Source organism: Prunus dulcis, chromosome 2, assembly GCF_902201215.1.
Source record: "Prunus dulcis chromosome 2, ALMONDv2, whole genome shotgun sequence".
Classification (NCBI taxonomy): Eukaryota; Viridiplantae; Streptophyta; class Magnoliopsida; order Rosales; family Rosaceae; genus Prunus; species Prunus dulcis.
This window is the reverse complement of record NC_047651.1, coordinates 18,223,799-18,246,301: the sequence shown is the minus strand read 5'-3', so window position 1 is coordinate 18,246,301 and position 22,503 is coordinate 18,223,799. Positions and strand designations below refer to the sequence as shown.

At 36.3% G+C, this 22,503-nt stretch overlaps 4 protein-coding genes across 5 annotated transcripts; 2 read left to right on the top strand and 2 right to left on the bottom strand.

The window, feature by feature from the left end:
* Positions 1-4,066: 4,066 nt before the first annotated feature.
* On the top strand, positions 4,067-7,007 carry LOC117618558 (GDSL esterase/lipase At4g01130). Of its 2 annotated transcripts, XR_004584474.1 has the most exons (6): positions 4,067-4,429; positions 4,881-5,096; positions 5,196-5,353; positions 5,940-6,204; positions 6,438-6,756; positions 6,832-7,007. XR_004584474.1 is itself a non-coding variant. In XM_034348184.1 (5 exons), exons 1-5 carry the CDS (start codon positions 4,177-4,179, stop codon positions 6,704-6,706), a joined length of 1,161 nt encoding a protein of 386 aa, XP_034204075.1. In that variant the 5' UTR covers positions 4,138-4,176; the 3' UTR covers positions 6,707-7,007. The 2 variants fall into 2 exon arrangements, 1 of the variants encoding a protein (XP_034204075.1); XM_034348184.1 differs by having other exon boundaries at positions 4,138-4,429; positions 6,438-7,007.
* Positions 7,008-7,307: 300 nt separating this feature from the next.
* On the bottom strand, positions 7,308-8,814 carry LOC117617046. Its single transcript, XM_034346288.1, has one exon. It carries the CDS (start codon positions 8,340-8,342, stop codon positions 7,413-7,415), a length of 930 nt encoding a protein of 309 aa, XP_034202179.1. The 5' UTR covers positions 8,343-8,814; the 3' UTR covers positions 7,308-7,412.
* Positions 8,815-11,769: 2,955 nt separating this feature from the next.
* LOC117617047 (protein CURVATURE THYLAKOID 1A, chloroplastic) lies at positions 11,770-14,547 on the top strand. Its single transcript, XM_034346289.1, has 5 exons — positions 11,770-12,037; positions 13,452-13,549; positions 13,716-13,823; positions 14,003-14,074; positions 14,278-14,547. Exons 1-5 carry the CDS (start codon positions 11,893-11,895, stop codon positions 14,341-14,343), a joined length of 489 nt encoding a protein of 162 aa, XP_034202180.1. The 5' UTR covers positions 11,770-11,892; the 3' UTR covers positions 14,344-14,547.
* A 760-nt stretch (positions 14,548-15,307) lies between these two features.
* Positions 15,308-19,024, bottom strand: LOC117617044 (BTB/POZ domain-containing protein POB1-like). Its single transcript, XM_034346287.1, has 6 exons — positions 18,505-19,024; positions 17,538-17,663; positions 17,014-17,135; positions 16,863-16,926; positions 16,484-16,763; positions 15,308-16,375 (listed from the first exon to the last, which is right to left on the bottom strand). Exons 1-6 carry the CDS (start codon positions 18,770-18,772, stop codon positions 15,562-15,564), a joined length of 1,674 nt encoding a protein of 557 aa, XP_034202178.1. The 5' UTR covers positions 18,773-19,024; the 3' UTR covers positions 15,308-15,561.
* Between the last annotated feature and the right edge of the window lie 3,479 nt (positions 19,025-22,503).

Sequence of the window (22,503 nt, the reverse complement as noted above, 5' to 3'; positions counted from 1 at the left end):
AACAAAAGATGATGTATAGAAGATTGGGAAGGCAGATACAATTATATAAAGTTTACTTATACGACTAGGATTGCAAACATACAATTAGATAAACCTAACCTATTTTAGTTAATTTATTTAACTAGGTTGATTTACTAAACTTATTTTTGGCTATAAATCCATTTGTTAGCAACTCCTATATATGCATAGTATATATTGATGATAAATATGCTATGAATAAAGAGCACTAACACATAAATTATACCAATTGTAAATACCGTTATGTATAATTTGATTTAGTAAAAGAGAATTAACGACAATAAATGTGGGTTAATCTAGTTGGTCTTAAGATGTTTGACCTACATCCGAATTAGATCAATCTCCTCGTCTTTTTAAGCGTTCAAAGTATCGCTTTGTAAAAATACAAAAAATAAAAAATAAAAAAAGACAAAATAAAAGGATTAACAACACTTTGACTTTGGGTGCCCATTAGGCCGCGGTTTAGATTAGATGCCAAATGAAGGAAAGGGAGGGCAATTCAGGTACTTAATGATGCGGAAGCAACCTCTCATCATCAGCATCATTATCATCACCAGTCCGACGCGGAGTGCACTCCTTGTCTGACGCATCCTGATGTTTTGACTCCAATATCTCACCCAATTGCCACCTATCCTCACCGCACTTCATCTCCGACGACACTCATCTTGCCACGTGTACGGCCCAAACCTACCCCAGATACAATTAAAAAATGAGAGATTCACTATTATACTCAATATGGGGGCCCAAATTATAAAAATACCCTATATAAAATGGACTTTAGAAACACACCCAAAGCCCATTTACAACATAACAAAAAAGCTTTTAACTTCTTATAAATTACAAAACTGCCATCAATTTCTTAAAACAAGCCCAACCCCAAAATCTCATAAAAATACCCAAAGCACTCAATAGGGCATCAAAGTAATTTAATAATCAATATTAAATTTAATAAGGCTAGCTATCATTTTTTGGGTTTTTTTTTGAGTTTGTTTATAGGAATTCAATTGTGTAGGGTTTATTTATAATATTAGTGCTAGAAATAGGTATATCACTAAATATCTCTTAAAAAATTGAAACTGTATCTTTACTTAAATATCCTTTGCGTCCCACCTCTGACGTCACGACAATCCAACGGTTTACATTAATCTAATCCAACGGACAGAAATCGGTCACGACGCCTGACATAGGAGAGATAAACTGTCAATCTGCCAACGAGGCTGCCTTTCCCGCTTTAACAAATACTAAAGCATCCGTGTCAACACGTACTAGCCACTGGGCCCTACCCGCATCTGCATATGTCGGTGTTTTTGGTCCCCGCAGCTGACGTGTTCCACGTAGATGGACTGAGAATGGTGTGGGGTCCATCCATGCGAGCAGAGGTTGCGTAGCCAGCTCAAAATATCATGTCCCCATACTTCCTAGAGATCTGAAAATGGCCCAGGTGTCATACCCTTCATCCACGTGGGAGCTACGTGCTGTCCTATCTTTGGCCGCCCTAGTCTTTATGCTGATTAACGAGACTCTTATAAAAACCAACTTTATTTTAATTATTTTTTATTTATTTAAATTCTCGCATGTAGGAGAAAGATTCTATAATCTTATGTGTCAACCTTTATGTAAGAAGATTTTTTTATATAATCTTATGAAGATTTTTTTGGGTTCTAGATAATTGTATGAAGAAACTACATATTTGAGCTAGTTAAGATGGGCTAAAATGTCAAAATGATGAAATTATATGTTGTGAAAATCAACTTAATATATTTGGGCTCTTCTTTATATTTTTACAATCGAAATGCAAATGAATAAAGTAGATTTATGAAATTAAAAATAAATTTGTGTAGGTCTGTTTGATATTCATTTCATTTTTCAAATTTTTTTAATAAAAAAATAAAAAAAGAAAACTTGTTTGGTAGCTGTTTTTAGTTTTCATTTTTTTTTTTGGGTTATTTTTCAGTGTCATATGCTCAAAGAGGATTGAATTTCATAATTTCCTATTTCCACACATTGCTATTTCCCATATTATAATTTCATTTTGCCTTAGTTCAATTATAATGAAACTTTCAAGTAACATGTATTTATGTAGAACTTAGAAATCAAATTTTTACTGGGGATCAAATTGTGAATGTGAGGTCATATAATAAAAGTGCATGTTACTAAGAATTTGAAGCGTTTTTCATTGAATTTATCGGAGTTAGATTTTTTATTTTTATTTTTTTTTTCCCAGTAAGGATTAGGTTTGGATGTCCAAAGGCTTCAAGTGGATTGGCAGCCAAACGCAAGAGTCAAGTAACCATATCCAAGTTGGAATGTCTCATACCAACAACCAAGTGAATAATGAGTCATTCATATTATTTTGGATAGGTATGAATTCGGGTATTTAGAGTGATATAAATTGGTGAATAAATAAAACCAGAAAAAGAAATGAAAACAAAAACTGAAAATATTTAAAATTATTTTAAAAGAATAACAGTGAATTTGAAAACTACAGAGAAATGAAAACTTTTTATAAAATATATTTTTAATTTTTGTTTAAAAAATAAGAAAACAAACTGAAAACACACCATAAGCTCCATCATCCAACCCACACTGAGTTGTCTGAGTTATCTTGTTATCGGTGAATTGGCTATCAATCTATTATTAGCCCTTTCATAATTAGAGGAGAAGAGATTGAAAGCTAATGCTAGGGCGAAATATGGAAATTGAAAAAAAGAAGAGATTATGTGAGTGTGTGCCTAGTGGGTTTTGTGCGAGGAAAGAGTCAGAAGGGCCACGTCAGAGAAAGGGAGGATCAACGGCGATGCGGTTATTGCGGTGGACTAGGAAAAGGACATGTGATTGGAGGGGTCTGACGTGGTAGCCTCCTTTTTTCTATAATTTTAATGGCGGGTGAATCAGGCCAGGCAAAAAAAAGAAAAAGCCATTCTTACCGACAACGTGACGTGTCTTTCAGACACATGGTTTACAACGCCACGTTTGTGGGGCCCAGTTGAGGTGGACCTCAAGCATTTGGTCTTAGATCCGATCTAATTTCCCCTTTTTCTTTTTTCTTAATTTTTTTAAATTGAATTATTATTTTTTATTGTGCAGGGGTCAAAGGCCCAACCACAAAAGCCGAACTGCAAACAGGCCTCGAGTGTAAAAAATGGAACAGCCAAACACGGCCCAATAGTTGGCGGCAAAATCCCTTTCTCAATTTGTATGTGATAGTTGACAAGTCCAATTCCTTTCTGAATTTTTGGATTGCTCTCTTTTCATCTTAATGAAAATTGTGGGGAATTTGAAATTGCTTAGATCTTTTTCTGACAACTAAAATGCTTTTGATAGTGTTTGAAGAAAACTTAAAAGTGCCTCTAGATTATAAAAGCATTTTTTGAGGTATGCGTTTTTTACAAGAATCACTTCTAAGTGTCTGTTTTTTTGTTCAGAAGCACTTTTATTTTTAATAAAAATTTTGACGTTTTTCTAATAGAAACACTTCTAATAAAAGTCACAAACGGGCCACTCTACCTTCAAGTATAAATATAGTTTTATAAAGCCAGCCATTTCTTGGCCAATTCGGATCTTGGTTTCATTTCTGATTGAAGGTTACAACAAAATTATAAATATTTAATTCACAATATTCATTTCAACGAGTCTTCAAACATTCAAATGACATTGATGGGTTATGATTCCTTGATACTGTAAAGTGATTAGACTTCACAACCAAGGCAAAAATAATTGACATAATATCAAGTTTCAGATATGTTGTGATCATAATATTTTATATATAAAAAAACAGAGTTAAAAAGAAAAGAGCCGTTAAAATATGAATCAGAGTCACGTCACATAAGTTTGGTATTTAAAATTTATCTACAACTACACGCATCTATGGACATAAACATTTTTTCAAATTTCAACCATTAACAGTTAATGTGACAAATAATATGATGGTATTAATTCAAAGTATTTTACTGTTTTAGAAATAATTGTCAATTTGTGGGCAACAAACATTTTCACAGCATGACCGACAGTACATGATGATGCTTAATTTTTGATGGGTCTGAAACTTGTAAAATTATGTGGTTCAGCCTTTTTATACGACGCTTGTTTCACACAGAGTGAGTGGAGTATCAAAATCCCACTGAGAAAAATAGCTTTTGCATGCTCTGAGAAAGAAAAATGAGACTGCGTTTGCCAAAAGCTTGTGACCTGCAGAAGCTTTTTCTTGCAGGGATGGCAATGGTGGCAACTCTGAGTTGTTTAAGTCATTCCAAATGCGAGTTTGAGGCAATCTTCAATTTTGGGGACTCGAATTCAGACACAGGTGGGTTTTGGGCAGCTTTTCCAGCAGAATCTGGACCCTATGGCATGACCTACTTCAAGAGACCTGTGGGTCGGGCTACAGATGGGAGGCTCATACTTGATTTCTTGGGTAACTAATTCATACACTGTTTTTCTGACATTTATTTGTATTCAAATCTTCTGTTTTTGGTTCCATTTTTCTCTCATCTAAACACAGAGTTTATTTATGTGATTGTATTTGTTCAGCAATTTTGTCATTTGCCTTGATATTTTCCTCATCTTCTGGGATATAGGATATAGGAAGGCCCTACTTTGACAGGCCAGTAGTAGAGTAGGGTTGTTTTATTATAAGGCCACTTTATACCACAAGACAAAGACTCCAAGCCGGACAAAGTTTGGACTGTTTGGGAAACCCTCAACTGATTTTCTATTTGTTGATTTCTAATTTTATGTTTAAAATTAAATTAACAAATTACGACAAACTCGTAGCTTAAATGATTAAGAACATTTATCTATAATGATTAAGAACATTTATCTATAATACACCGAGATCATGTGTTAAAATCTATTGAACTTGGCAGCTCAAGCTCTAGGGTTGCCATTCATAAGCCCATATCTGCAGTCGATTGGATCCGACTATAGACATGGGGCCAACTATGCTACGTTGGCATCCACTGTGCTTTTGCCAAACACGTCCTTGTTTGTCACTGGAATCAGCCCATTCTCTCTAGCCATCCAGCTCAACCAAATGAAGGCATTCAAGACCCAAGTTGAAGAACACTCCTGGGATCAACAAGGTGAATATTGTAAACTCACATTTTCAATTGCTATGTTAGATGACAAACATACCCTTGATTTTTCTTAGTACTAACTATTTCGATTTATTGCTCCTTAAGAATCGAAGAGACTTCCGTCCTGGGACATTTTCGGGAAATCACTCTACACGTTCTACATTGGCCAAAACGATTTCACCTCCAATTTGGCAGCCATTGGTGTAGGCGGAGTGAAGCAATATCTTCCTCAAGTGGTCTCCCAAATTGCTGGTACTATCAAGGTGAGTGACTACTTTCATATTGTTTGGTCTGGGCCTACAACTCAAAATTTCAATAGGGTACTTACTCCTTCAAGGAAAGCCTCATTAATGTTGGGTAAATGCGTTTTAGGCTTGATCATCGAAGATGGCCCACTTTAGAGGAGTGGTAAATTATGCTGTAAGTCTAAAACGGACCCAAGTCATATGGGCATGAAAGCGGAGATGGGGAAAAAACCTTAAAAGAGATTAGAATGGCATACTCGGTCCAGATTAGCGGCTCTCATCCCATCCCCATTCAGTATTGTCCTCATTTATAAATTGGTATTTTTGTAATGGGGCGAGGTGGGGAACTTGTCCAAAAAAGGGCGGGGATGAGATTATTCGATTTGAATATTACAGGTATAAAGGCAAGTATGGGATAGAAATAACGATTTTGATGTAACCCGTGTGTCTATAGCTATGTGTTACATCCGCTTAATAAATAATTTTAATTACTTGAGTTACAAGTCTTTTACAATTGCATGCCAATCTTGAGAAACCATAAATAAATAAAAACTGTTTATGGTATAAAAATTTATGCTGTGCTTATACTATTCAAAATTTCTAGGAGCTATATGCCTTAGGAGGGCGGGCATTTCTGGTACTTAATCTGGCACCAGTGGGTTGCTACCCATCATTTTTGGTGGGGCTACCTCCTTCTGAACTTGATGCGTTTGGATGCTCGATTTCTTACAACAATGCAGTTGTAGACTACAACAACATGTTGAAGGAGACACTCAGACAAACCAGAGGCTCTCTCACAAATGCTTCCCTCATATATGTGGACACCTCCTCTGTTTTGCTGGAGCTCTTCAGACATCCCACATCTCATGGTATACCTCCCAACTAAGGTTTTGTCACTTAATTAATTGGGCTACATATATAGCTATAAACAAATATACACAATTCGTAATAATCGCTTTTATGATATATGACATGTTATGTTGATAAACTGTGAATCAAGCACGGTTCTATCTAAATCGATAATCCTGATAGATAATTTGATAACATATATATAGTATACCATGTCAATGTGAATTAAGTTTTGCTTTGTTTTTTAAAACAGGGCTCAAGTATGGTACCAAAGCATGTTGTGGGCATGGGGGTGGTGCCCACAATTTTGACCCTAGAGTTTTTTGTGGAAACACAAAGGTGATCAATGGGAGAACTGTGACTGCAACAGCTTGTAGTGATCCTTACAACTATGTAAGCTGGGATGGAGTCCATGCCACAGAAGCTGCAAACAAGCTTGTTACATGGGCTATCCTCAATGGCTCTTATTCAGATCCTCCTTTTCCATTTCATGACTTCTGTGACCTCCAACCTTTAAATTGAGCAATCTTTTGCTCTCAAACACTGGCTCGTCTGGTTTCTTCCCCCATAAGGTAAAATTATTTATTCAAAAGCAATAACGTAACTTTGTTTTCCAAAGCATATTTCCTTGATCAGTTTTTCAGCAGGGCCTTTTGTTGTTGGTTGACATTGGAAGCTTGTTCTTGAAAACGGCATGTGGAATCTTCGACTTTTTCTTTCAGTGTTCACTGATCACTGATGGAGATAGGTTATCAAACTATTTATTTATTTATTAAACCATGTCTCTTCTCTCTTTAAATAAGGAAATTTATTGATTGGCTTAGTGACTTGTGTAGAATGTGGTACTTTCAGTTTCCAACGCTGCAAAATGCAAATATTTTCTGCTCAAACGACCTTAGATTTGTCTTTTACATATATCTGATGAATGTTATTGGCACAAGAGCCAAGCTGCCGTCCCTTCTAAACCTAATTTCAGCCAATCAAACATGCATGTATTCTTTGATCAAATTGAACTGCAAAAGTACTGACTGACCAAATTTTGCACAACCCCATTTGGCAGGAAAATTGAAACTTGAAAATAAAGTTTCTGTCTGGACCAAAGGAGAAAATAAAGTTTCTGTCATCAGTCTAAAGTTCATGATTTAAAATAACTTTCACTATTACAAATTTGGATGGAAAAAGAAAAAGAAGTACACAAGAAAAAGAACTACAAAGAAGATTGAAGTACTCAAGGAACATATTCATGTTCAAGATATGGTTGGGTTCTAGTCATTGATGCAGATGGCATTTTACTTCTCCCAACCCAAAATGTATCAAAAGCTACATCCTTTTCAGACTGCTTCTCCATAGCTTTAAGTTTCTTCCTCCACCAGAACTTGAATATGGCTATCATTACCAATCCCAGTAAAACCAACCCAAGCACAATTCCAACTACAAACCCTTTCCCCAACCCTTTCCGATGCCTCTTTTTCTTCTCTGGCGTTGGCGTTGGCGTTGGCGTTGGCGCTGGCCTAGGCAGAGATGGAACAACAATGGAAAAATGGCCTAAACCATGTGTAATGCACTCATTTTCCTTGGTCATGTTCTTGATCTCAAAGCTCCCAGCAGCACCAAATTGGACACATTTTGGTGTCACATTTTTCCCTTGCACATCATCAATATGCGGAAACCGGATTGTAATGGGGTCACCCTGAGTAGTGAAATTGAGCTTCTGATTTCCTATTGGAGTTGCATTTGGAGAATCATAAGCCATGAAGCCAACAACAGGAGCAACCAATGTGTAATTGGACATCTGGTAGTAACTTGAAGACCAATTGCCTAAATTCTCAAACACTATAGCTAGCCTTCTTCCGTAAGGCATTGGAATAACCCTTGGTGGTATTTGAAATGAACTGAAATTTGCCCCTCTACTCCAAAACTTTGCACTAAGGACCCTAACAAAAGAAGCTTCCATGCCAGAGAAATTAGCAGGGAGAGAAATATTGTATAGCGTGCCAGTATGAGGGTTCCTTAGACTTGTGTTTGCATAATCATGGAAAAAAGTGCTCAAGGACTCAGGGTCATAGCCATACAAGGCTTGCACAAAAGATGATGATGATGATGAAAATGACAGAGAAAAGAGCAGCCAGAGGATGTGCCAGCTTTTGAAGAACTCCATCAATACCACCCTGAAAGTCTTCTTGTGCCTTTGTTGTCAAATTCTTGAATTGCAGCCACATATAGCCATCTGTATGCCACACCCATTAAAGCTCCTAATATTATACAAACAAACCTCCCACAATTCATAAACAAATAAAAAAAATCTAATCAAACCCACAATCTCAAAGGCAATAAAGAATCATCCTGCAATAAAAGTTCTGCAGGATATGATGATGTGATGCAGGCCCCGGAAATGAAAGACATTGGCTTTGGTTTTGAGAAGGTAAACCAGAATCACATCACCAAATGGATATCTTCAAAATGACAGCCTTGCTAGCTCAGAATTCTTCAAATCGCATTTGTCCGTCGCGATCTTCTTGGAGTTTCCTAGGAAATAGAAGGCATTGGGATGTATTGGAGAGGGTGAGGGAGAAATGTGGGAGTGGAATTTGGAAGAGGTCTGGTTGTGTTGTGTGTATTATATGAAAATGGAAGGCCATGCTAGATGGGCACCAAATTAGAAGGGGTCCAATTAAGTTGTTTAAGATGTTATTTTATTATCACTAACTATCCCTTTTCTTTTGTTTTCTTTTTTGGGTTATATTTTGGTTGATAGTCTGTTTTGGTGAGAAAGAGAGAGAGAGAGAGAGAGAGAGTGACTTGGGTTGCTCATGACAGAGGGTGCAAGCAAGGCCTTGGACTTGGAGGGTTATAGTTCCACAGGAGAAAGACAGAAGCTCTGGACCCTCTAAAGTCTACAATTGAGCACTATTTTAGGCAACTGATTTGGGATCCCCTTGGTTCAAGGAAATTCAAAAAAAATAAAAAAACAAAAAAACAAAACAAGAGAAAAAACGGAAGGGCCAAAACCCCATAGATGATTCAGAGGGTATAAATATTTGGTTTTGCATTGAGAAACAAAAATTAGCCTATTGGTTTCATGTTCATAGTGCATACAGCTGCATATACCTCTCTCTCTCTCTCTCTCTCTCTCTCTCTCTCTCTCTCTCTCTCTCTCTCTCTCTCTCTCTCATGTCTTTTATAATTATATGCAAAGGTTTAATAGTTTTATACACATACAATACAACTACACAAGGGAATCTAATCTGTCCTTTGATTTGAGAAGGGTCTTGTTGATAATATATTGCAATTGAGTTGGCCTTTGTAGTGGACCTACTGGTTCTGGTTCAAATGTCTTATCCCCTCCTTAAAATTAAGGAATAGGTACGGATTCTAAGGTCCAACCACAATGATGAATAAATAGGAAAATAATGAGACTTGTTCTGTGAAATTTAATAAAATTGTAATTTTATTTATTTTATATAACAGAGTTGTTGCTATATTTAATATTCTTAATCAATCATGTTGGTGAGGATTTTATGACTTCTAACGTTATATAACATGGCCAATGAAGTCTAGTCTAATAGAAAATGGCATTGACTTGGAGATATGAGATCTCAAGTTCGAACCTCCACAGCATCATAATTGTGTGTGTGTGTGAAATACCCCCTTACCTTGTTCTAAAAAAAAAGTTATATAACATTTTTTTTATTGCCAAAAGAATTGACTTTCTCAACTGTTAAACAACTAATATTTTAGAGCACAAAAAACAAAAAACAAAAAAAGACATCTCATTTAGTAATGTCCTAAAGAAGAAGAAAAAAAAAAAAATTACATACAATGATTTGTAAATGAAATTTTAAAAACTGCAAATAAGTTTAAGTTGAAAATTCCATCTGTTGTCCGTACTTCTTCCCCACCTCTACCATGTCTCTGTTCTCATCATTTTTCTCATCACCATTGCAGAATTAAAATTGATAATACAGAAAGTCACCTGTCACCATTATTATTATTAAAATTGAAACTATCATTGAGTTATGACACTTAATATCACCCCAATAATGAGAACTTCAAAGGGAGATGTTAGGGAAGGTTAAGAGCCACTCGTTAATTACAAGTTATCGGATCATTAAAGTTTAATTTTTCGACTTACTCAAGCATTAGAAAATCTTTATTTAAGTTGCACTGATGTCTCTCTTAAGATTTTGAATTAGAGTTTTAAAAAAAAAAATACAAGCGATATTGAGAGAAGGGGAATCGAATCTAGGACCTCGAGTGCATGTATAAATATTTTTAACCACTTGAGCTACAAATTCCTTACAGATTATAGTTATTTGGGCAATCATTGATCCAATTTGGAGTATCAACAAATCTAATTATAAAAATCATATTGAAAACTCGAAAAAAGAAAAACTAAAAACTAAAAACCTAATGCATAGTTTAATATATGCCAGGTCTTGAAGGAAAAGTGATCACTGCCAGCAATGGAATTTTTTCTTTCATTATTTCGGTTAATAAGGTTATTAATCATTATTGGGCCGTTTGATTATAATTTAAGATTGGTGCTTCTGTTGTTGTTAAGACTGTCGTATTAGTATATAATATTTAGTCATGAATCGTTCAGCTTAGATGAGCACAAGACAGAATCTCGGATCAATTGGATTTTTGAGCCGGGTGGGTCACCGACTCAATTGGGGAAGCCCATGGTTGGTTCAATTGGGTCGATCAATATTCAATACATCATGAATAAAGAAAGAAATTTATATCATTTTTCTCTCTCATATAATCACGGCCTAAAATAGTTCGTATAGTTTTTTTTTTTTTTTTTTTTTTCAAAAAAGAAAAGACCCAAGACAGAATCTCCGATCTAATAGAAGAGATGGAGAGATAGAGCTGAAACAAGATTGTAAGGTGCACGAACAAATGTTATTAACCATGTTAACTACAAATTCTCATTAAAATGTTCATATAATTGAAACAAAAAAGAACATTTCAACATACCCGTTATTCTCATCTCTCTCACATACCCATTTTACGTTCTTTTTTATTCTTAGGTTTTGTACAAAACATGAATAAACACTTTTACAATCAAAATATTCTCCATAATAAGGGTCCCAAATCTTAATAGGGTGATACACTAGCTCCCTTTGTAGAATGTAAGTAATCTATATTACCATGACATTGCTATGAACTTCTTATTCTAATTGTAGAAAACAAAAACAAAAATTACATATTGTGTATGCATACATTCATTCTCTTTATCTCTTTTTATATAACTTTTTATTTCTCTCCCAGTTATAAGAAATAGAGAATCTACACTTCGTTTGGAAGGTTTTTCTCCTAATTACTAATTAGTGGATCATTCATCTTTCACATTTGCAACAAAAGTTAGAATCTTTGCTCTTCATTTCCTAAGTAGAAAAAAGTAAAAACAAGTATTGCAAATTAAAGAGAGAGATCACTTTGTATTTGAGCTTGAGAAGGAGAGACCTCAAACGTGGATTTCAGATAAATAATCATCCAATCAAAAAGGTTTAAAAGTCCACGTGTCAACTCTCCAATGAGTCTGAGGAAGGAATACAACCCACCGAAGATAATGAGCGAACCAACACCCAACACTTCCGAGGGAAAAAATCATTTGCAAGTAACCAAAGCAATCAACAAAGTCAGACAGCAAGAGGCAAAGCAGCTGAGGATACGACTCTCTCTCAGAGTACACACTCAATATCATGGCAGCGACAGCCTCATCCATGGCGACCACCGCCGTCTTCATGCCGCGTCTCCCCGCTAAACCCACTCGCTGCTCTGCCTTGCCTTACCTCCCTCCTCGCCTCTCGTCCACCACATCTTCCTTCCCTCTTAAAGCCTTTCCAGGTACTCTGATTTTTGAAGACTTTTGTTGTCTTTTGTGTTTTTGCATTATTTTTATGTAGCTGGTTTTTGTGGGGTTTTCTTCAATTTTGTGCTGTTGAAGCTATGTATGTGCTCTTTTCGTTGCAACTTTTGGCTGCTGATAAAATGTGGGGGAGAGGGAAACTTTTTGGGATTTTTGATTTATTTGTGAATTAATTTTTTTGGGTTCAGTGAAATTATCAGCTATCTGCAGTTGACTTGGTGTAAGTCATGTATGTGCTCTGCTTATGTTCTTTATGGATTTATAAAGTAAGAATTTTGATTCTGTTTTCTGGTGTTTTCCTTTATTTCTCCGGCTAATAGATGTAGGGGAAAGGTAAATAGAATATAAGGGCTGTAAATCTTGCCTCTGGTTCTTAAAGCACAGGTTTTGAACCTTGCTATTCGTTTTTTGAAAGTAGGGTATTGATTGAGATGAACATAATGTCTGCTATTATGTGCTGATGGCATGAATGTTATTTGAGAGGCAATGATTAGGAGGGATCTGGTGCATTTCTGTAATACACTGAAAATGAAGGTAAGCTGAAGTTACAAGGAATGGATGTATCTGAGTTGATTATGTTTTCAATAGTCGTAATAGTCCCTTCTTTCCTTATAATGCGCCTGCAGAATTCCATCCTTAGTTTCATGTTGAACTCAGCCTCAGTAGATTTTAAGGGTGGGAATATAATAGTTGGGAGTGTCGGAGCTTTTTGATTTTGAACATCTATTTAAATGTGTTGGCACTTTAAAAATTGTAGGCTTGTTGCTGATTTGGTACATTACAAGTAAGTGAACTAAAAATTATTGTTATAGCTTTCCATGCTCCAAGTCCACTTCACATACTTTGGTCAGCCAATGATAGGAGAATGGAACCATAGGGTTCATATTGTGAACTGGGAATACCACCACCGCAGCCAAGTAGATGCATATCTTGTTTCTTTGGTAGTTTCTGCAATAGGTGTGGGTATTAGCCCTTGGGTACCCCATACTGTGAAAAACCAACAGTCAGAGTAGGAGTTTCAATCGACCAATCTCGTATTTTGCTCAAGATTTGTTGCAACTCTGTACATGTAATCCAAGACACACAAATGAACATGATGTTTAAAATAATTTTGGAGTGTGATTTTTTCTCTCTTTTTGGTATGGCAGAACCCAAACTTGATTGGTTGCATTCATTAATTGTTTTTGCCCTTTTGTGCATTTTGGCTGTTTGTACATAAGCATGACTAGTTGCTATACTTTTTTCCTTGTTTAATTGTTTTCACTATTTATTTGATATTTAGATTTTATTTCTTATAATTTTATTTTTTCCAAAACTTGTTTCTCTTTATATAAGCTGTTTGAAATTGAATCAAAACTTTAAGCTTAAATAAGCATTGTTTTTCTTTCAAAGAATCCCGGAGGCTTTCTCTCCAGATCAGAGCATCATCTTCAGAAGAGACATCCACTTCCGTTGACACTGGTGAGCTGTTAACAGACTTGAAGGAGAAGGTAAGAAATAAGCTGGCACCGTATAATTGCAAGAAGCTTGTTGTTACCCTTTGTTTTGAATCTTTTTTATAATCCTTTTCTAAGTTTCTGCTGCTTACGACTTGTCTTGATTGAGTGAAACCCTTAGTTTGTTTGAAAATGATATTCTTTATGTTCTCCTTGCCAGTGGGATGCAGTTGAAAACAAGTCAACAGTAATTCTGTATGGAGGTGGTGCGATAGTCACTGTGTGGTTGTCTTCAATAGTTGTTGGGGCCGTCAATTCAGTGCCACTTGTAAGAGATTTCTTTTGAAACCAGTTGCCTCTAGATTTTGCAATTTAGATTCTATTTTGATTATGGAAATGATGAATCTATATTTCAATTTACAACCTTGTGTGTGTGTGCGTGTGTCTGTGTGTGTTTGCATTATCTCCTGTTTAGAAATTAATTAACTACTCTGAATTGACTTTCAGCTTCCAAAGGTCCTGGAGTTGGTAGGGCTAGGATACACTGGATGGTTTGTCTACCGTTACCTACTCTTCAAGGCAAGTTTAAAGATCTCAATTTAAAGTTGTATATCTTTGTTTTCTACAAGCATGATGCCTTGTTGCTCATGATTTTAATAACTATGACGACATCCCGCAATTGAGCACCTGAAAGCAATTTGGCATTGGCTACAGCACATGAATTGACATGTAGACCCCATAATTCTTCTAACAATTGCAATTTGTATTGCTATTACCCTCAGTCAAGCAGAAAAGAACTAGCTACAGACATTGAAGCATTGAAGAAGAAGATTGCTGGAACTGAATAGATCGAAATGACTGCGCGGCGAAAGTCAAGCATAATTATCTTCGCCATCGTTTCATTTTGGTTCTGTATCTCTACCGTAAGAGGCGTTTGTATCCTGTAATCTAGAATAGGTTTTCTGTGATTGATTGTTAGTCTTGTACTTCCATACTTCCATCTTTGGAATAAATTTGACAATTTTATGTCAGTGGGTCTGTTGGCTCGTCCACTTCCATCTTCAAAATTGTGAGTTGTGTTTGAATTGAAAATCTATATTACAAGACGTTTAGCAAATATAATTTAACACAGCTCAACGAAGACTTTGGGTCCAAGCATCTCATTCGGGTCTAAGAATTGGATGGACTTGAAATTATTATTTTCCCTAGAATTTTTTAAGTTTAACCAGCCCTCGGTTTAAAGAACACTTTAGTCAAGTGTTTTTGAATTTTGAAAATTATAATTCCGTTCCACACAGTGCGGAGATTAGCTGATGCTCTGTAGATGATAATTAGAAGAACACCAAATTTCAGCTATAACGATCTCTCAATAATTTCTTGATCACTTTAAAAATGATTACTCATGCAGTCCCCGTCTTAGATAATGTTAGTTTGTTTTTAAAAAGAAAAAAGTATTTGCTTCAACTCCTCTATTTGCTCGCTATTGTTTTCCCATTTGATTCTCTCTATTATGAGGTGTTTTGGGGGGAGAGGGAGAGAGAGAGTATATTTGTTTGATAATTGTGGTTCCTTTTTTATGCCCAGAAATTTTTCTTTGGGTGTTTCTGATGAATTATATTTGCACATGTGGACACTCTGATTTGCAAGAAAAGAGGCAAGCAGTATCCTTAATTAGTGAATGAGAGAAACTTGGTCGGTCACCTTCGTTAGCAATAGCAAGCAAAACACGCGTAGCCAAATGAAAAGTGAGCTGTTAGACTTTTCCAGTCTGCTTGGAATGTTTTTGATACGTACAGTGATAGATTACCAGCGGAGCAAGAACTTGGGTGGATATAATACATTACATATAATGGTCCACATGAACAAGAAATAAACAGTTCTAATAATGTTTAAGCCTCCAACGGAGAGCGCTACAATGTGTCTAGTTATTACAATGCCTTCTCCAAGTTAGGAGGAAAAGGATGGTAAAAAGAAAACACAGACAAACAAAATGACAATGGTCAGGCGTACTCATCCCTGGAGGAGAAAATCAAACTTCGGCTTCGACAATCAGGATGATTTAGAAGTCAGTGTCTGATAGTAAGCTCGGCTCTAAGATGGAGCACGCCATTTATGAAGTAAAGACTATCCTCAGCCATGAAGGAAGTCCATGGTATTGCGAATAAGTTCCGGTAGCCAACTGCCTTGCCCCCAGTAAATGTGTAGTTACCTTTGTACTTGCTAATAAATTCCTCCGTTGGCTTTGATCTTGCCGCAAATTCATAGTCCACTGCAAAACTCACTGACCCTTTTTCCTGCATCCCCAAAAACAGCCCAAAACAATGGAAAGAACTTTGCTGGTCCATGTTGCAATGTGCAGAGAGGAAGAACCCTTGGCCACCCAAGTGGAATGCCTGAGAATACACCCGTCCGGATGGGAACAAATTTGCGCACTCCTCCCTCTTCAAGTCCAGGTACACCACACACTGCTGCCTGGGAAGGTCAAATTCCACCACCTTAACAGGGCGATACTTGTAAGCCCTCTCCACGAAGCGACGATTCAAGGTAGCAGACTCCTCTGCTGCCAGGATTCGCTGCCTGTGTGGGGCCTCAGCCTTGAAGAAAAGAGCCTCAAGCACTAGCTTGGATGCAGCATCATGGTCAAAATCATTACAGGTTAAAACTTTTTTCAGCTTTCGACAAGTCATGTAAGGAAAGCGAATGTAGCGTGCCAGTCGACTACCCAAGATTTCTCGCCGTTCCTCCAGTTTTGGGTAGTGAGTCCTAGACCATTTCAATACAAAGTCATATACAGCATCCTCAGATGCAACCTGGAGTTCATCACTGGATACAATTGCTTCTATTCCAGCTAGGGGTAAGGCCATCACCTCTTCTATAAACCTGGTTGAAAAAATCAAAGTCAGAAATATACCTCCCAAAAATGCAAACAATGTTACTAGACAAAAATTTGGTAGATTAAGTTCACATGTGAGTAACAAGGAAACTTACTTGCTTATGTCCTTGTAACGGGCAGCAAGGTACTGCTTTGCTGCATCAGTCAACGCCTGGACTGCTTCAGCCATTAGGACACTGGAAGGAAGTTCTAGATATAGCAATGCAGACTCAGGTGTCATGGGCATATTCCGCAACAGCCGGCTGCAATACCTCATGCATGAAGCAACCTCAAATTTGTCAGCAGCCATCAGCACATCCAGTAAAGCAGGAGCTGAGGTGGTAGTTAAGCTATTTCTGTACATAAAATTCAGGAGCTCCATGAGGGCAGCTTCTTCTGCACACAGGAAAACAAGTACAACAATTGTAAGGTGTACAACACTAAAATTTACTAAATATAAAAAGATAATAGTAAGCTTCTGAAATTTGTTCTCACCAGAAGCATTGATCCGCAAGGTTACATGTCGTTGTTCAGACTCCCTCATCCCATTTGAAAAGAGCTGCATAATAATACAATGGGGGTAAATGAGAAAAACCTTCCAGTGATAAGAACTAAAGGAACACGAATAACACCAGAGGACATTCACCTTATAGAAAAACGGACTCTTGGCTGCCAAAATTGGAGAGCTAATGTGCAACGTTTTAACTCTTACAACTGTAGAACAATCCATTCCCCAGTCTGAATCATTGCTGTTTGCAGCTTCATCCCCTACAAGAAAACGGGTTCTGGCTTAGAAAACTTGTAACATGATAACACCCTAGGAAATTAAACTGCAGAGCTCTTCCTAAGACTGTAAACTTTGCTAACTGAGAGGTACAATAACATACTGAACTAAGACTAAAGTATTAGGGTTTCACTCAGGTAATATTATTCTCATAAACTTTTGGACCCTCACTAAGAAATCTTAGACACTCAATAGAAGATGAAAAACCTAAGCAGAACACAATGCTATTGAAGCAGCTTTTTAAAATTTTAATTTTAATTTGTCTGGGTTTTTTTAGAACTCAGTACATAGAGGTCCAAGCATATAGGACAGATCCCATTCAAGTAAGGTTGTTTGTTTATGTGCTTTTCAAAATCACACAATTGATTAAAGATGCATTCAAATACCTGAAGGCGATTCTTCAACCATTGCAACTGCTTCCTCATCTTGATTTTCACAACCCTCACAATCATCCATATCAGGCTGATTGTCATTCAAGATTTGCTCCTCTGGGCATTCTGAGGGATCCGGAACTGAAAAAAAATTCTAAAATATTAACCAGCATTACCCAAAAAAAATCATCATAGCATAATCAAAATGCACGAAATTGAAGGAAAGAAAAGGCAAGCATGTGAATGAACAGTACCCAGATAACAGAAATCCCAAACTGAAATAACCAAAGGGAAAATAAACCAACTGAGAAACGGCAATTATGCCTTTGTCTTGTCCATAATTCAGTGTATTAGAAGCTTCCGTGTCTTTTACCCAATAATACAGGGAAACACCAAGTTGAATAAATGCAGGCCAAAAAAGAGTTGAACAAATGAATTAAAAAAGTGAGAATTAAAATCCCATACTTTCTAGTTACTTTGGTTTCGAATAGGTTCAAGGTCAAACCCAGCAAGTCTTTGGGCAGTCATATGAGGCAGACAACATAGGAAGTAGAATCAAAATTTATATGAAATTAAATTGCCCGTAGCTTCCATTTCCACAATTTTCTCAGCACCCAAATAAACAAAGAGAGTAAAGAAACGGACATAGACGTGCACTACTCCTCAAATAATAAGCTCAATCAAAAGTTTTCCATTTGGCTGCATCTGAAATTGATTTGAAGAAAGTGAAAAACGTCCTATAAAGCTCTCCCATTCGTTTAAGCACACAATTATTCGGCCATAATCTATATCTCCAAAAATGAATCCTATGGTCGCCCTCAACAAGTACCAAATTTCAATTCTTCCATTTCTCAGCACAAAACAGCTGTAAAGTAACGCCCAACACGAAACCCTAAAACCCCAAAATGTTCATACTTTCTCGAATATCATCGATAACCAAACAACCCACACAATTAAAAAGCACGAAAAGAAGAAAACGTACTGTTTTCCTTCTTGATGTCCTCTCTTCTACGCTTCCGGTGGCGGGCCCAATCAGCGATACTGGTACAGGCCTCGGAATCGGGTCTGGACTCGGGTGTGTCACCCATGATCTCGATCCGAAGCAGTCGGTCAGAGAAGTTACTGTCGTTGAAGGCGAAGGCGAAGTCGTCGGCATCGGCATCGGCCGACGGCGTCGCGTCCCGGGAGAAGTCGGGGTCCATGAGCGTACTTCTCGGATCGAATAGATCCGTATTCAATTCCTTCATCATTCAAAAACCTAAAACCCCAGAAGAGAAGAAGAGGGTGAAGTGGCAGAGTATGGGGAGAGATGGTGGGATGGGGTTTGGGTGAGGAGAGAGAGAGAGAGAGAGAGAGAGGTGAATTTGAATCAAATGAGAAATAAGGAGGAGATGAGGGAGAGGGTCATAAAGTCGTGATAATATTAACTCTGAAGCGGCAGATGACCCCTCCTCTCTCTCTCAACCCCTTTTGTTATGTGCTCGTTTGGTTTTGTTTGTTACTCTCTTGACTGAAATTTCTGTCATTTGGTTTGGGGTTTGGTTTGGTTTGGTTTGGTTTCTGTATCTGACTTGGATTATTAGTTTTAAGTTTATTGTTAGCAAGGAGAACACATCTAATTAGAGGGCGTGACAGGTCAATTAAGGTGGCCACATCATGTCTAATATCTACACTTTTTACATTCATTAAAATAAAATAAAAGAATTCCAATTTTTTCATTATTTATTTATTTTGTATTTTCATAAGTTTATTTATTCCTAACATATTTCATATAATTTGTTGGATCAATTCCTATTTCAAAATTTGGGAAAAACTTTGGTGATTATAGTATTATTGGCATATGATATTGCATTAGGTTTTGGTACATATCTTGTTTGGGATTTCCGGTAATTAATTCTTTAATATTGAGGGTATTCTAGAAGAAAGAAAATTGAAAATAGAGAAGTATTATAGTGTTATCTTCTTTTGTTTGGATAGGATAAGACACTGACCAATGGGAAAAAAACAGAATAAATTATAATTTGCTTTTCGCTAATGAACTGTGGTTACCATATTAAGAAAATTTATGAGATACTCACAATGCTACGTAGGCAACTAACGAAGAGATATGACACGGCGAAATTATATTGTAATAAATTTAAAAAATCGGAATATGTTATTGTAAAAATTGAGAAGATAAAGACTAACGTGTTTTAAGGGTGTAACTATAAGGTACTAAATTATAATTAACCCAAAATTTATCTAAGCAAGTGACTTGAAAGAAGAGCTGCAATTTGCCTTTTATATGACCTGCTGTAAAATACTAAACTAGAGCTTTTTCTAGATGGAGAAAGGAACAGTTATGGGTTTTCTTCTAGATATAAGTTGTAAATTACCTTGATAAACTTCTTTTTTAATCCAGAATGTCTACACCGTACATTGCCTTGTAAGTTGTAAATTACCTTGTAGTTGCAAATATTCAAAATAAAAAAATTCTAGAAAAAATAGTAAACAACTAGAATAAAAAGATAAGAAAAATGATTATGCTAAATAAAGAATAATTTAGAACATGATGGTGTTTTCTTTCCACCATTGCAAGAATTTCATTAAATTAGTGATGGCATGTTTTCACTTATCAGGAATGTGTATTGCAATGATTCTAATTTTTGCTTCTCTTGTGTTTACTAATACATGGATATTGAAATGATTCCAATTCTTGAATTATGAGTTCTCCACATTTACTAACGCATAAGGAATAAAAAATTATTCTTTATTTTAAGAAATTCTTGCAATAATGGTGTTTTTTCCCCATCATTGCAAGAATTTCATTCAATTGCATTATATGGCATGTATATATATACGATTGAAGATCACTGTGTACTTATATTTTTTATAGTTTATTTTGATTAAAATTAGTGCATGCTGAATGGTTGGTTGTGATGGGCGGGGGGGGAGGCCACGAGAAAGCCCCTCCATCAGTGGCATGGAATTGGTCTCATAAATTAATGTCGTGTGGAAGGCTTGAAGGGTCCAATTAAGCCGTTGTACACAATTCCGAGTTCTTGGTAAAGTCTAAAGTCAATCGTTCTACACGGTTTAAACGATAAAAATATGATCAATTTGCATGCCATTGCCAAATCCTTAACGACGGAATTAATTAAACTTGTTTATTGGCCGCCGGCCAGCAATCGGTTTGGTCTACTGAGTCCGGGCTCAGATCATTGGCCAAGTCCTGGATAATTTAATCCAAGAAAGTATAGTAGTGCTACCAAACAGTAATATATAATGTAATATTAGATTCAGTATAGAAGTCTAGATTCTTTTGTTTGGTAATGGTATTATGTCCAATCAAGATGTGTACAAACAATGTATTGGGTAGGGTAAGAAGAGTAGAATATATAGTTAGGTTAGGTGCCAACCAAAAATATTGGTCGGTAAGACCATAAACATCCTACCTTATTCCCAATCACCAAGTCCTGCCGTGCCGGCACCGTCCAGGGAATTCCGTTTTAAGTTCGGATAGTCTTCAGATCCCAAAAAAGAAGTTGGGATGGTCTTGCACTCTTTTTTGAGTTCATAGACTTGAAGAAGTTAAATTAATAGTCCATAGACTTCAAGGAGGATCGAGCTATATATGCGAAAGACATATAATTAAGCTTGAAACTTCCAGTTGAAGAACTCTTCAAACTTCCATTATTTGGATAATCTGCCTTTGAGAACTCAGAGGATTTCTATTCATTAGGGTTCCTTATGAAACTTTTTTCAACGATCTAAATCATCTATTTTTCACATCTTCATTCAGAGATCATCTTTGCAAAAAATCATGCAAATTGAAAATCATTAAGGCATCTAATTGAGACCAACAAAATCAATAAATACGGTATTTTAAGAAAGTACTTAAATTTCAATAATGTAATTGAGTTGTCAAATAATATTAGATTCAAGTGATTTTTTTTATTTTATAGAGATGATTTTTGAATGAATATCTACAAAATAGACGATTTGGATTAGTGAAATACAATGCGTAGTGGGCCTTACAAAAAGTGTCCATTAAATAAACTTATTTAAGAAATCCGTCAATGAAAACTATTTATATAATAATGACGTTCACAATGCCATTCTATAATCCATCGAGTTAGTTGGATAAAGACGTTAGTACAATTTGATTGGTAGGCCGGTTGTGGTATGAAACTTTAAACAGAGACTCCCCACAAAGCTCCGCTTACCTTGATGTAATCTTATGACCGGAATTTGCCTTATTTTCTCTTTGACGTACACTGTCAGACATGCACATTTTGATTTGGTCCTCAAATTTGATGAATGAATGGGCACATGTGGCTGTTTGGGCCTTGGACTCGTGTTGCTGAAATAGTGTGCATCAAATCAACCCCCTAAATAAAAGCCGATCAAATTGTGCGAGCGCAGAAAAGGCAAACTTTTCTATACGCTGCTATATGTCGACTGAGCTGAGGACGCGTTTGAAGTTATCTATCGGATTGCAGAAAATAGCATACAGTTAAGAATTGCTGTTTCAATAAAAATAAAAAACGGTGCATTGACCGACCACCTCAAAGTTCAAAAAAGGGCACAAAATTAGATAGAGATGGACGGCCAACATCCACATGCATGCTTCTAAAAACATGATTAAAATATATGAACTATTCCCAAGGTTAAATTATCAAAATATTAATATTCCTTATTGAGCTAGGCAATTGACCCAGTCAAACCATGTGTCTATATGTTTACCATGTATGTATTCAAAATACGGCTCCAGGAGCGAAATCCGACTTTTATTTTCTGCGAGAATCGAAATTCGATTTTAAAATATGCAACTAATTTTTAATATAAAATACTTATTGGAGCATGTACAGAAAAATTAATGTAAGATTACAACAAAAGTAAGAAACAAATAACATTAATTTGGCGTTGCGTATGTATGAACTTCTAATACAGAAATGGCTTTATACAAAGTCTCTTCCTTCGATTAGTTTCTCAAGTCATT